The 14048-nt window shown below is 36.1% G+C and overlaps 1 protein-coding gene across 1 annotated transcript; it reads left to right on the top strand.

The window, feature by feature from the left end:
• The first annotated feature begins 9866 nt into the window (after positions 1-9866).
• Positions 9867-10223, top strand: LOC148938685 (uncharacterized). Its single transcript, XM_089107612.1, has one exon. It carries the CDS (start codon positions 9867-9869, stop codon positions 10221-10223), a length of 357 nt encoding a protein of 118 aa, XP_088963738.1.
• Positions 10224-14048: the final 3825 nt, after the last annotated feature.

The following is a 14048-nucleotide window of genomic DNA, read 5'->3' as shown; positions in this document are numbered from 1 at the left end:
CATTATATTCAGCGTATCAGAGAACCCTACTGTAGAGGTTTCAAGCTCCTATCTACAAAAATGTGGAATTTTGCATTTTTTGCCAGAAGAAAGATCACGGATGCGTGTTTATTTGGTTTTTTTTCCCAGGGATCATCGTATCGACCCAGTGGTCCTAGAATATCGTGGGAGGGCTCATTGGAACGGAAATTGAAAGTTCTAGTGCCCTTTCTAAGTGACCAAAAAAATGGAGGGCAACTAGGCCCTCTCCCAAGCTTATTTGTTTCCCAAAGTCACCTGATCAAAATTTTTAGATAGCCATTTTGTTCAGCATGGTCGAAAATATGATAAATATGTCTTTTAGGATGACTTAATCCCCCAAAGTCCCCAAGGGGAGGGCTAAAAGTTATGAACTTTACCCAATGTTAACATATAGTATTGGTTATTGGGAAGTATACAGAAGTTTTCAGGAGGGTTTTTTCTGGTAGTGGGGGTGGGTGGGTCAGGGGTTATTTTGGAGGATATGTCCATGAAGGAAGTTTTCATGGGGGAAGGGAAATTGCCATGAAGGGGGCGCCGGACTTGCCAGCATTATTTATTGGTTATTGGGAAGTATACAGACATTTTCAGGAAGGATTTTTTTCCGGAGGGGGGGGGGGGTCTAGAGGAGGGGGTTACTCTGGAGAATCTTTCCGTGGATGATGTTTCTTTGGGGTACGGGACATTTCTATGAAGGGGGCGCTGGATTTCCAACCATTATTTAAAAAACGATCAGAAATTAAATAAAAAAAAACAAGTTTTTTCAACTGAAAGTAAGAAGCAACATTAGAACTTAAAACAAACAGGAATTATAACGTATGTGAGTGGGTTCTCCCCCAAGTCAATACCTCGCTCTTTACGCTACAGTTTTTTTTAGTGATTTCAAAAGAGCTATCTATTCTAATTAAACGGCCTTTGTGATTCAGGGGTTTTTGAACAACATAACGTAACATGTAATAACATATACGTAATAAAAAAAAACAATAAAAAAAACAAGCGATACGGCTCAATAGTAATCGAAACTTTTAAAAAGAATGTGTTTATAATGCTGATTCTAAATATATAAATTTTATTAAGTTTAGTATTACTCATCAAAGGCTAGGAGCCTGAGAAAATTTACCCGATTTTTTAAAGAGGGGGGAAACATCCCCTACAAGTGAAAGAATTTTAATGTAAATCACACCGTCAGATTCAGCGTATCAGAAAACCCTATTACATAGGTTTCAAGCTCATATCTGCAAAAATCTGCAACTTTGTATTTTTTGCCAGAAGAAAAATATACGAATATAGAAGTTAGTTACGTGAGTTAATTTGTAAATTACGTCATAACCAAATTTAGAGACATCCATTTAGCAAAAGAAAATTAAAATTTTTATTCAAATTTTTTTTAATTTTTCAATTACGTTGATAAAAAATACATGCTTAATTAAATAAAAAACTATCATATATTAAAAAAAAAAAAAAAAGTTTTTTAAACTAAAAGTAAGGAGCGACATTAAAACTTAAGACGAACCGAAATTATTTCGTGTATGAAAGGGGCATTCTCCTCCTCAACGCCTCACTCTTTACGCTGAAGTTTGACTCCGTCTCACAGCTCTATTTTTTAAAACAATAAAACACTTCAGCTTAAAGAGCGAAGCGTTGAGGAGGGGACAGCCTCTTTCATATACGGAATAATTTCTGTTCGTTTTAATTTCTAATGTCGCTCCTTACTTTCAGTTTAAAAAACTTGTTTTTTCATTTAATATAATTGAGAAGCCAAAGGGAAATTAAGATACAAAAATGAAGAAAGAAGGGATTCTGTAGTATTTAACCTTTTTTTCAGAATACATACAGAATGTATGGTGTAGAATCAAACAGCTCGTGGTAACAAACTGTAAGCAGGGTTGCCACCCTGACCTGGAAGAATTTACTAAATTGGAGAGGAAAAATTTACTAGATCGCATCTGTTTTTACTAAATGCTCAAAAAAAATTTTCCGCGTCCGGCTACGCCGCACGCGCACCATCAAGCATTAATTTTTACTATAGGAGGATAATCAATACGATTTTCACAATCTATTTTCCGTTTTTCTTCTTTTTTTTCTCTTTTCTTTCGTTTTCATAGTATGATTGAAAATTCCGGAAACCTACAAGTTCAAAAATCCTTTTTTTTTTTACATTTGTACTTAATTTTTATTTCTCTCAGCAGGCTCATTTCTCCTCAATAAAGATTTTCAAATTGAGGAGATTAACCTAATCACCTTGGGTGGTTGGCTTTGGTTTTGATTCCAATAGATTCCCAGTCATCACAAATCCAAGTGTCATTATAGCTTCATTTTTAGTTGGTAAGATTTGATACACAGAAAGCTGATTTTGTCGACCTTTAGACGCCGGAAGTGAAGTCTGTCTCTGAGACAGACAAGCAAAATTGTAAATTGTAAAACAGACAAGCAAAAATTTTAAATTGTCATATGTTTACGAGAATTGATTCCCCTGAATTCATAGAAAATAAAAAAAAAGTTTTGTTTACTATAAATCATGACTTTTTACTAGTTTTTACTAGATTTTGGGAAATTTACTAGATCCTCTAAATTTGCTAGATTTTTTTTACTAGATCTAGCAAAATCCTACTGACGGTGGCAACCCTGTCTGTAAGCAAGACGATACTCATACCCTTACTTTTACAAATAGTAACCAGCTCCCCAGAAAAAGGAATTTTGATAAAAATTCATACAAAATTTTCTAAAAAATTGGCTTGAATGCTTTTCCAAATATATAAAGCTTATTAAGCTTAATGTTACACATCAAACGCTACGAGCCTGTGAAATTGTGGTAGATTTTGAAAAAATGGGGAAAATACCCATAATATTCAGTTTATTAGAGAACAATGCGTTTTAATTTGTTCGGTTTTTTTCCTGGGGGTTATTGTATCGAACCAATGGTTCTAATAGATCGAGAGGACTCTTTCAAATGAAAATTAACAGTTCTAGAGCCTTTGAAAGTGATCAAAAAGTTTGTGCCAGGAGAAAGTGACGTTTTCAGCAATTTTGTGGAACCAAGCTAAATTTTCACCCCACGGAGGACCAAGTTGCTATCCATTAAAAATTCTGATATTCTTTTGGTCAAAAAGATCATCAACATCTTTCTGTGGGAAGGGGAAAGGTTAGGGGCATAGTAATGAGCCAGATAAGACTTTGGGCTAAGAAGACTAATATGTAAAAAAGTATTCAAAGGATTGGTCGCTTTGAAATCAGTCTCTCCTCTAACAAAGGGAGCTAAAAAAAGGGCGGAATTTTTTTTTCTTAGGTATTACAAACTCACCCTTTTGATGACCTGGATTCTCCTTGACACATATAGCCTTTTGGACACCTAAGATCAAACATAACCCTTCTTCCCAATTATAAAACCTATATGTAAATAATGGGTGTAATTTACATCCTCTGCCCAAGGGCCTGTGGAGGGTTTTGTCATCCCAAGATACATAGTTATTGGAACTTTCGGTTATTTTTAACAACATGGCGATATCAAAATTTTGCCCCTGCGGCTATGATGGTTTTGTCAACTCGAGATGCATAATAATTTGAGCTTTGTGCCCTTTTCAAGAGTCAACAGTGATTGACTCTTACCCATTTGGTGCAAATTTAATCCACAGGGTCGTTGCCAAATCGCATTTTTCACAGGTTCTAAACAGTGGTATGGTATCAAAACTTTATTATTATTAATTTTTTTTTTTTCAATTTCTTATTTGACGAAGAGTTGCTTAGACAAGTACCTAACACTTTCTAGCATCTGTAAAACGCCTAACACGCCTTCCTCAACCTTTTGAAGTATCCATTTTTGGACCCATGCTTAACAGCTGTCAGGGTCTAGAATCCTAATCTAAACTCTTGCTGAAATTGGGTGGAGGAGCTTTAGAGGAAATCTTCCTAAGAGTGGTACGGAACCACTTCTTTTGAAGAAATCGAAACATGTTTAGAAAATTATTATTTTCTTTGACATCCCTGTCCCATAAAAACTGAATGTGTGCATTTATGACCTGGATTTTGCTTTGTGAATTTATTTTTATCTTCTTGCATTGTGGACTGCGGCTAGAGAAAGCAGTGCTATTACTTCCAATCGTTTTTTGAAAAACTGCTTACGGTAATTTCTGACACAATGGGGAAGCGGGCTCTTAATCATTATAATGGCCATGAAAAATTGATGTAGTATACAAAATATCTAGTTGTTTACCCCAACTAAAACTAGTAAGTTTTACCCCATAATTACCAGATGATTTATTCATTTTACATGTCAAGGTATACATATCAAGGTTTACATGTCAAGGTAAGGACCGTGGTCCTTAAAATAAGATTGTTTTCATTATTACATTTGTGTTTTTTCGTTGTGATCTCCCCCTCCAAGACTCTTAGAAAGGAGGCTCTTAAACTTTTGCCATCAAGACATCAGCCACCAGTGGTAGTTAGATCTTGGCCAAACTTGGCAGGGAGTAAGAGGTAGTATCCTCGCTATGGCTTTTGGGGATTGGGATCCAATCAGAATTTTGAGGTAGATGGGAAAGGGTTATATGTGTGTGTATGTTTGTATATATATATATATATATATATATATATATATATATATATATATATATATATATATATATATATATATATATATATATATATATATATATATATATATATATATATATATATATATATATATATATATATATATATATATATAAATTTATGATTCTACTACTCAGTAGGGGCCTCCCACAGGCCCTTCAGCGTGGTGTCCTCAGGTGGCAATAGGGGAACGCCCTACAGATATGTAGGGTGCCTCCATAGGAGGCACGCACCAAGGAGGGACCTTGTCCCTGGGGGTCCATAATAGAAACTGGAGCAGCCTTGCCCGGGCCTAAAATACAGTTGGAGGAGGAAGAAGGCCCCTCATATGTACACTCAACAGGGCCCACCGTTAAGTGCATACATCCCGTGAGCTACAAACCTTCTTCCAGTAATGGGTTAAATTGCATGGTGGTGGAGAACACCATCGTAGGAGGATCCTCTATAGGAGGACAACTGCGGCAGGGCGTAAGATCCAGATCTATAGACAATAGGCTCTGCAAAGGGCTTCCTCGAACCTTACGGGGTACCTGCAAGACTGGGTACCTTGCGGTCAACTCTGTTCCCACTTGAGGAGTGGAAATTATATGCCCCTCCAGGAAATTATAGCCTAGTAAACAAAACAGCATTCGCACAGGATTCTGATTAACGGATAATTCATCTGGTCTTGGTCTGTTTCTGTGGGCATTTTTTGGCTGAAAATCCTTTTCCTAGCTAATTTATCTACTATGGGTTGACTCCCCGTAGTAGCATAATATTTGTAGGTATTAATATATAACGAGTCGGAGGTAATAGGCTTGAGACTATCTGTGCAGGATTTCGACTCTTGCTGATAGAAGAGCATCGCCAAGTGCTGAAAACCATGTTGTGACCAAGATGGACCCAGGATTGCACAAAGCCTCCATTCATCCTTGAGATCGCAGGAATTTCTTGCTGTCCGGTTTTAAGCCGGCTTTAGCGCTTCGGTGTAGACTATAGAAGATGTGTTGGTCCCCGTACTGGTATTCAGGACCATTGCTTTTCCTGAAGCCGAAATAATTTCAATGATTTAAAGAACATGACAATTGGAACTTGGAATGTTACGAAGTTAAAAAAACTATCGTATTGAAATTTTGACTGACGAATTCAGCAGATTCGAACTAGACTTATTAGGAGTTTCAGAAACTCACATCCCAGGGTTAGGAAGCATGAAATTAGGTGATACATATTTGTTTAATCAGGCAGAAAGGATGGGGTACATAGACAGGGAATAGTGAATAAGGAATAGTGCTCATGATGAATAAGGAAGCTACTAAGTCTTGTTTAGGCTGGGAAGGTATTAATAATTGAATACTAATAGCTCATTTTATAACTAAGAATTTTACTTACAGTTAAAGGCGCAAACAGACAGGGTTCCAGGTAGAAATGTGGTGTTTTTATAAGAAATCTTACACCAAAGTCGGTAGAAATAGGGATAGATGGTATTCAAGCCTAGGTAAATTTGATGTAGGAAAAGAAAACAATAATGGCTAGAGAGTGTTACAATTTTTTAGGATCTAGGTATAACCAATACGGTGCTTGCTTATAAACTGGCCCATAAGTTAACATGGTATTCACGTGATGATAAGTAAGTCAACCTTATTGATTGTGTTATTGTAAGTTGAAGACTGACAGGATCAATACAAGATAATAGCGCATATAGGAGGGCTGTTATTGATGCTAAAAGTAAAGATCACCATCTGGTAGTGTCTAGTGTAGTGGTAGTGGTAGTGAAGCTGAAATTTTGGAAGGGTAACTATCTCCCGGGAATTTGTGATGTTGGTAGATTCCACGATGAGAATTTGAGAGAAACTTTCTAGGAACAGTTGAATATTAAACTTGAAAGTTTAAAATTTGACAATCTGGAAGATGGATGGAATAATTTATGGAAAACAATTCGTGAAGTTGCTGATGGTGCCTTAGGAAAAAAAGATAAGACTTCAGTTAGAAATATTAGTAAAGATCTTCACGTTTAATAGTGAAAATTAAAGGCTTGCATAAGAAACATTTGACTGATAGATCGCATGAAAACAAAAGGAACATAAAGAAAGTGGAGAAAGCATTAAAACGTGAACTAAGAAGGTGTGAAGTGGAGACCATGGATAAAATTGCCTAGGATATGGAAGATGCAGCTAATATTGTACTGGCATGTTAATTAATTGAGAGGGAGTAGTCAATCTGGACTTGTCCGAGTTAAAGATAGAAATACGGCCACAATTAGTGATAAGGAAAGAGTTAAAGAGCGATAGGCAGAACATTTTAAGAATATATTAAAACGAGATTGAATTGCAGGAAAATATATAGAGGAAAAAGAAAAAGTTTGTGATACCTTGGATGTGAAGGAAGATTTGTTTTTTGAGGAAGAATTAGCGACAGTACTAAGAGGATTAAAAAACAATAAGGCTCTAGGTGCTGATAGTGTGGTAAATGAGTTTCTTAAATATGACGATTCTGAGGTTAGAAATAAGTTACTGAAGATTATGAGTATTATTTTTGAAAAAGGGGAATTACCTAGCGAATTTTGGAAAAATCTTAATTAAACCAATGTATAAGAAAGGGGATAAGTATTGAGTGTGGTAATTATCGAGACATCTGTCTGGCCTCTGCAGGTAGCAAATTACTTAGTAATATAATACTTTTAAACTTAGAGATACTGTAGACAAAGCTTTAAGAGAAGAACAGTGCGGTTTTAGAAAAGGTAGAGGATTTGTCGACCAAATTTTCACTCTTAGGTTATAATTCATAAGTGCCTGAGTTATCAAACACATTTGGTCTTCTGTTTTATAGATTATGAGCAAGTGTTAGATTCTGTTGATAGAAGAGCTCCTTGTATGGTATACCAGACAAAATATACTAAAGTGATTAGTGCTATGTACGATAATAACACTGCTGCAGTTAAGGTAGGAAATGAGGTTAGCTGCTGGTTTCGTATTAAATCAGGAGTTAAGCAGGGTTCTGTTCTATCCCTCTTTATATGGATCATTTGGGTGGATTTTGTCTTAAGAAGTGCATGAAAGGCAATAGGAGACCACGGAAACAAACGGGAAGGAAAAAATCTTCTGGACTTATTTTATGCTGATGATTTAAGCATCCTAGATGAAAGTGTGAGCAAAATGAATGGACTTATAGAGGTTTTGCAAGTTCATGGTGCGAGAATAGGTTTGAAAACAAATGTTAATAAGCTAGGAATAGCACTAAGGCTAGGAATAAGGAAGGTGAAAAGGTGATATTGGGTAACGAAAAGATTGATCAGATGGATAGCTTTACTCATTAGTAAAGACGGTGGGAGCAGTGAAGATCTTAAATGTAGAATAGCCAAGGCTCAGGGTGTTTTTTCACTATTAAAAAAAAGTTTACAAGAACAGGAAGATAAGTCTGCAAACCGAGATTAGAATATTAGAATCTACAGCGACGACAGCGGTCAAATATGGCTCTAAAGCTTGGGCCCTCCGAGGGGCGGATGAAGATTTGCTAGATGTTTTCCAAAGAAATTGCCTACGGATTGTTGTGGGTACCTGGCTGACTAACCATGTTTAAAACAGGAGGCTGTAAGAAAAAGTGTGGTTCAATCCTACTTTCTAAGGCTATAATGAGAAAAAGGTTGAGATGGCTAGGGCACGTTCTGCGGATGAAGGATGACAAATTGCCGAAGATTGTCATTTTCTGCAAACCGTCTAGGGCTAAACGGAAAGCAGGTTGTCCATGGTTGGGGTGGGAGGATGTCATAAAGAAAGATTTAAAGGATATGGAAACTCTCTGGAAAGGTGTAAAGAGGAAGGCTTTGAATAGACTGGGCTCGAGGAGAAGCGTGCGTAGCTGTATTGGCCTCAGGCTGATTGGTGCTGCGGTGAGTTGTTAGTAGTTGTAGTAGTATTACATTGCCTATGAAAATTTAGTACGAATATTAAAAACGTGTTGCGTGTGGCAACCCTGGTTAAAGCTGAATATATGTCTCATTTTTTGTTGCATTGATGCAATTGTTTTTCCCCTGAGGCACGACTCTGACAAAGCCCGAATAGAAGTTTACACAAGCATGGAATCGGACAAAGCTCCTAAGATAAAAAGTTACTGAGGTTAAAACGTCTAGTAGAGAAAAAAATACGGCAAGCTCTGCGCCAATACGTCAACGACAAGTGCCATGAATGCGAGGACGTATTAAAAAAAATGACAGCTACTACATGTACAAAAAAGTACGGGAGCCGTCGAAAGAGAAACCCGCGGCAGCAACAACCCTGTTAGATAAACATGGACAACTTATCACAGATTCTGAGGAGAGGCGGGAACGCTGGAAGGAGCACTTTTGCCAGAAACTGAACCCTGCAATAACCCCTGAACCATCTATAGTACTGTCTTTTCAACTACCAGAGCACCCATTAAATCCAAGTCCACCACCATTACGAGAAGAGGTAGTGGCTGCTATACAATCCCTGAAAACAAACAAAGCTCCTGGCCCAGATGGCATACAGTCAGAGCTTCTTAAGTCGGGCCCAGAAAAACTTGTAGACATCTATCATAAATTCACAGTAGGGATCTGGGAAATAGGCCACTTCCCCAGATCTTGGGCGAAAGCCATGATTGTCACCCTTTACAAAAAGGGTGAGAAAGGGCGAGTGTAATAATTACAGACAAATTAGCATGACAAGCCAACCAGCAAAGATCCTCACGAAAATCCCACTTGACCGACTAAAATCCCTGACAGACCTCACTTTAGAGGAATATCAGGCCGACTTCCAAAGAGATCGATCTTCTACAGATCACATATTTTCCACCCGGCTACTGATGGAGAAAAATATAGAAATTGCGAAAGAACTGCTCCTACTTTTTATTGACTTTAAACAGGCCTTTGATTTAATATGGCGCAATGGGCTTTGTTTGGCACATACTTCTGCATTATGGTGTCCCCAAAAACATGGTAACGTTTATCAAAGATATGTATTTAAACTTCTGTAGCCAGGTTCAGACGCCTGAGGGATTGACAGAAGAGTTCCAGACGTCAGCAGATGTTCTTCAGGGTTGCCTCCTATTCCCTCATCTATTTAGTCTGTTTCTAAATGCAGCTTCATCACTTGCTAAAACCACAGACGGCGCATCCATTAAAGGGAAAATTGTCTACAAATTAGCGTACGCAGACGACACCGTGAAACTTAACAGTCATGAACATCTCCTCCAAACAGAGACAAACGAGATATTGTCAGCAATCGAAGCCCGGGATGGTTGTCAACACAACAAAAACGATAGACATGCCGGTATCCAGAGCCATGCAGCTAACCATAAAAGGAGAGCAAATTGGAAATGCGGAATCTTTTGTCTACCTCGGCAGTTTTTTCATCTCTAACAACGATTGCTCAAAATTGATTAAGTGTAGACTGGGCCTTGCAACCAGCAGCTTCAAGAGCCTATCATCAACTTGGAAAAGCAAATTACTATCTAAATCATTGAAGGTCCGGCTCTTTAACTCTCTCATAATCCCAATTGCTATGTATGCAAGGGAAACATGGCCAATTAAAGCTTATGACGAAAGGCGAATTTCCGCATTTGAAAACAAAATGTCTTCGTCGCATAGCAGGGATCACCTACATCGACCGAGTATCCAATAAAAACCTCCGTAAACTCCTCCACTGCTCATACACTATCATGGACCGAATTAGAAGTCAGCAACTCCACTGGCTTGGTCATATCCAACGAATGTCATCAACTCCCCAAAATCCCGTTTGAAGGATGGGTACATGGCACACGACCTCGTGGCCGACCTAGTAAGAGATGGTACAACAACTTCAATGGCCAGAACCTCCCCCATCTCCTGCGTCTTGCACCAGATAGAACCGAATACCGTCGCCACATTCAACGACTAGTGAGAAGAGAAGAAGCCCCTATACATCCACAAAGGCCAGATAAGATACAAGTCAAGTAAGTCAAGTCTGATAATATAGCCAAAACAAGGACAGAAAAAATCACCCTAATATTAATTTATTCCTTTTTTGATTTTATTTTTTTGTCGTTTTGTGTCGTTGTAAGTCACACCTCATTCCCTTATGCATCACCAATGTCTATTAATAGAAAGAATCGCAAAAGCTGAAACCATAATATTTGAAGTTGGGCTTATCAAGTCTAAATAAGTAATGTCAAATTAGGATTTAGGCGAATGTGCCCCACGGTTAAAGAACACGCAAATTTTTTAATTTCTTTTCTGAAATGGATAACCTTTTACACGTCTTTAAAAAAAGTCTATATCCGCACAACTTCATAAATAAACGTCAAACTTCTTTGATGGATAGGAATAAGTAGTTCCTATTTTTTGTAAATTGACCTGTATTATTAATCTAGCGCAATAAAGAAACAAGACATTTTTTTACGAAGTATTGTATTTGTTTTCATATGGTTGCTAGTTATACACCCGTGAGAGTTTTTACCATGAGCAATACTTATATTTTTTACTAATATTTATTTGTAATGTTATTTCTGGAACGCCAATGAGGTTCAATAAGTCTATGTTTAGAATGAATGTTGTTTATTTTGAACATAAACTACTTTATATACATACATATATATATATATATATATATATATATATATATATATATATATATATATATATATATATATATATATATATATATATATATATATATATATATATATATATATATATATATATATATATATATATATATATATATATATATATATATATATATATATATATATATATATATATATATATATATATATATATATATATATATATATATATATATATATATATATGATGTATTTACTTATACACAATCATCTTACGGAAAACGGGATGATAAGTTTTTCAGAAAATTGGCATATGGTGTGAAAAAATTATCTAGATATGTCACGACTTAGGTTATGTTCGGTTACATCTCCTAGCGCCCTTAATATTTATTTCTTAAAACTGAAATTAGATATCAAAAAGCAGGAAAAACTGTCAAAACAAAGTTTGACAGTTGAACAAGGATAAGTGAATATCAATCACATTATTATTACTTTTAAACGTTGAGATCTGGCTTAATTTTGCACTGTTTTTGATCTCCGATTAGTATCAAGTTCGTATGCAGCAATGGTTTAATCAATTAGCCGCTTTGCAGGTTGAAAAAACAGATCAATTGAACTTTGACAGTGATATTAGAAAAATATTCATGTAAAAATATTGTTATTTGCACTGGATTTTTAGTAAAGTAAGTTCTTTTTTCGTTTGTATAGTTCGGGGGCACCAACTTACGAACTGACTAAGTAAAAAAAAAATTATGTCAATTCAACTAATTCTGGAAAAACTAAACGAAATTGTTTTTTTTGCGGGAATCAGGGTGTGGGGGGCGGAGTGTATATCTATGCGGACGGGAGGGAGGAGGGGAAGAGAATACATCGGAACCCATTTCTTATGTCTAAATTTCGCTTCGCCCAGCGAACCTACGTTCCCTGGTAGTTCCTATCAAGCCAGGTTAAACAGACAAGTCCCTTTAGTTTTCATATTTTCTTTGCTAACCTTATTTCCATATAAACAAAAATGTAGATTAATTCCTGATTTAAATGCTGGTTCTGATAAATAATTCAACTATTGCAATAATTTATTGCAATTAATTTTTCAAATATCTTACATAATAATTCACTTATTAATAATATACCTACAGGGGCGGATCCAGGATTTTTTAGGGGGGCGCCAAATAGGTTAATCCGATAAACTTGCATTAGGAGCAAGTTTATTTAACGCAAACTTGCGTTAACCCAATAAATTACACTACTTTTGACTACGTTAGGGGGGGGGGGGGGAGCGCCCCCCTCGCCGGGGGAGCGCCCCCTCCCCCCTTCACTAGATCCGCCCCTGTATAACTATAGATAATTAAGATTTTAAGAAATCTAAAAAAGTAGTTACATAAATTAAGAAAATAAACAGGATAATCGGAGAGAAACTCACACGAGCTCCAGGCTTTCACATCAAAGGTGTCTTCATCAGTTTCTACTTCAAACCAATGTCTTTCTGCTTTTTCTTTAACAACCAAAGTTTTCTTAGTGGTAGAATTTTTTTTATTCGATGTTGTTCGCTTTTTATTAGTTCTATAAGCACAAAAGAAGTCTTTTGATAGACGGTTTTCTAGAAACAATTGCTCAATCCTGAAAGAATAATGTTAATTAAAACTCTCCGGAAAAGAGCAGGAAAAATCCCTTGTCAGGGAAATATCCAAAAATAAAAGTCTAGGAATATGTCCAGAGCTAAAATCACCACTTTCTAAGAGAAATAAGCAAATCAAAGAATTAAAAGAGAACAACACTTCCAGCACTGAACTCTTCAAGTACCTCAGACCATATACAAAATTAAATGAAAATAAAAATCAACAATAAAAGAGGAGAGGGAGAGAAGTGAGAGAGATACTTAAAATTGTAATAAAAAAAGTGAAAGAAAAGTTTGAAAAGGGAAGGGGCTGGTTTTTGTAATGACGCCACAGAGACACCCATTTGATTGAAGTTGTATTTACATGATCATCTTGCAATAAGGAAGAATAACCAAACGTCAATCCATAACATACAGTTTAGCCGAGGATAGACGAGGTCCTGATACTCAATTCAATAATCTACCAATGAAATGGTATTATTGCCGATTGTAGTTCTAAATATTTTCGGAATTCTGTTTGTCAATTGATATGAAGAATAAGTTCTAAACTTTTCATTAAAAAAAAAGAATCGGAAAGGGCCGAAGCTCTGTCTAAGAAAGGGCCGAAACACAAAACACACAAAAAAAACATCCCGTCATCATGCATCAAAGAATAAATAGTTAGGAGAATTGATAAAGTATTTTCGTCTCAAAACAGATAGGTCTAAGAATAAAGATATGAAAATAAAAACTTAGGATAGTTCTGGTAATAAATGCCTAGAGAGATAAATAAATTACTGGGTTTTAGTAAAATAGAGATGGAGCGAAAAAGAAAAAAACAAGCAATACGGGATTATAGGAGCAACTGATTAGCCATCATGCAGCTAAAACCCAATATTTATTTTTTAACTTAATTATTACTTTCTAATGAGGAAGTTTTTTTGCTTTGTGAACGTGAAATTGGCTTTAATTCTAGTTGGCGAAGCCTATAATGAAATTCAAGTCAGGCCATATTATTACCTTTTCAAAATATATTTCGGACTTTCTATATAATGTGACATAGAAAGGTTTTTTTTCAGTCTTGGAAAAATAAAAAAACCTATTTTAAGATAGATCAAAGAATAAATACCTAGTTAAGTTTCTGAGACTGAAATCGCCATTTTCTATGGAAAAAACAAGAAAAACCTCAACGCTAGTCTATCCTATTCAAAGTAAAAAAAATAAAGTAAAGAGGAACATTAAAAAATAAAAGAGACAGACTTTGTTCCATATATGAGAGGGACCACCCCCTCCTCAACCACTTACCCTT

Source organism: Artemia sp. Qi Xiang Cuo, unplaced genomic scaffold (assembly GCF_049724085.1).
Source record: "Artemia sp. Qi Xiang Cuo unplaced genomic scaffold, ASM4972408v1 HiC_scaffold_3025, whole genome shotgun sequence".
Classification (NCBI taxonomy): Eukaryota; Metazoa; Arthropoda; class Branchiopoda; order Anostraca; family Artemiidae; genus Artemia; species Artemia sp. Qi Xiang Cuo.
This window is presented reverse-complemented; position numbering and strand designations above follow the sequence as displayed.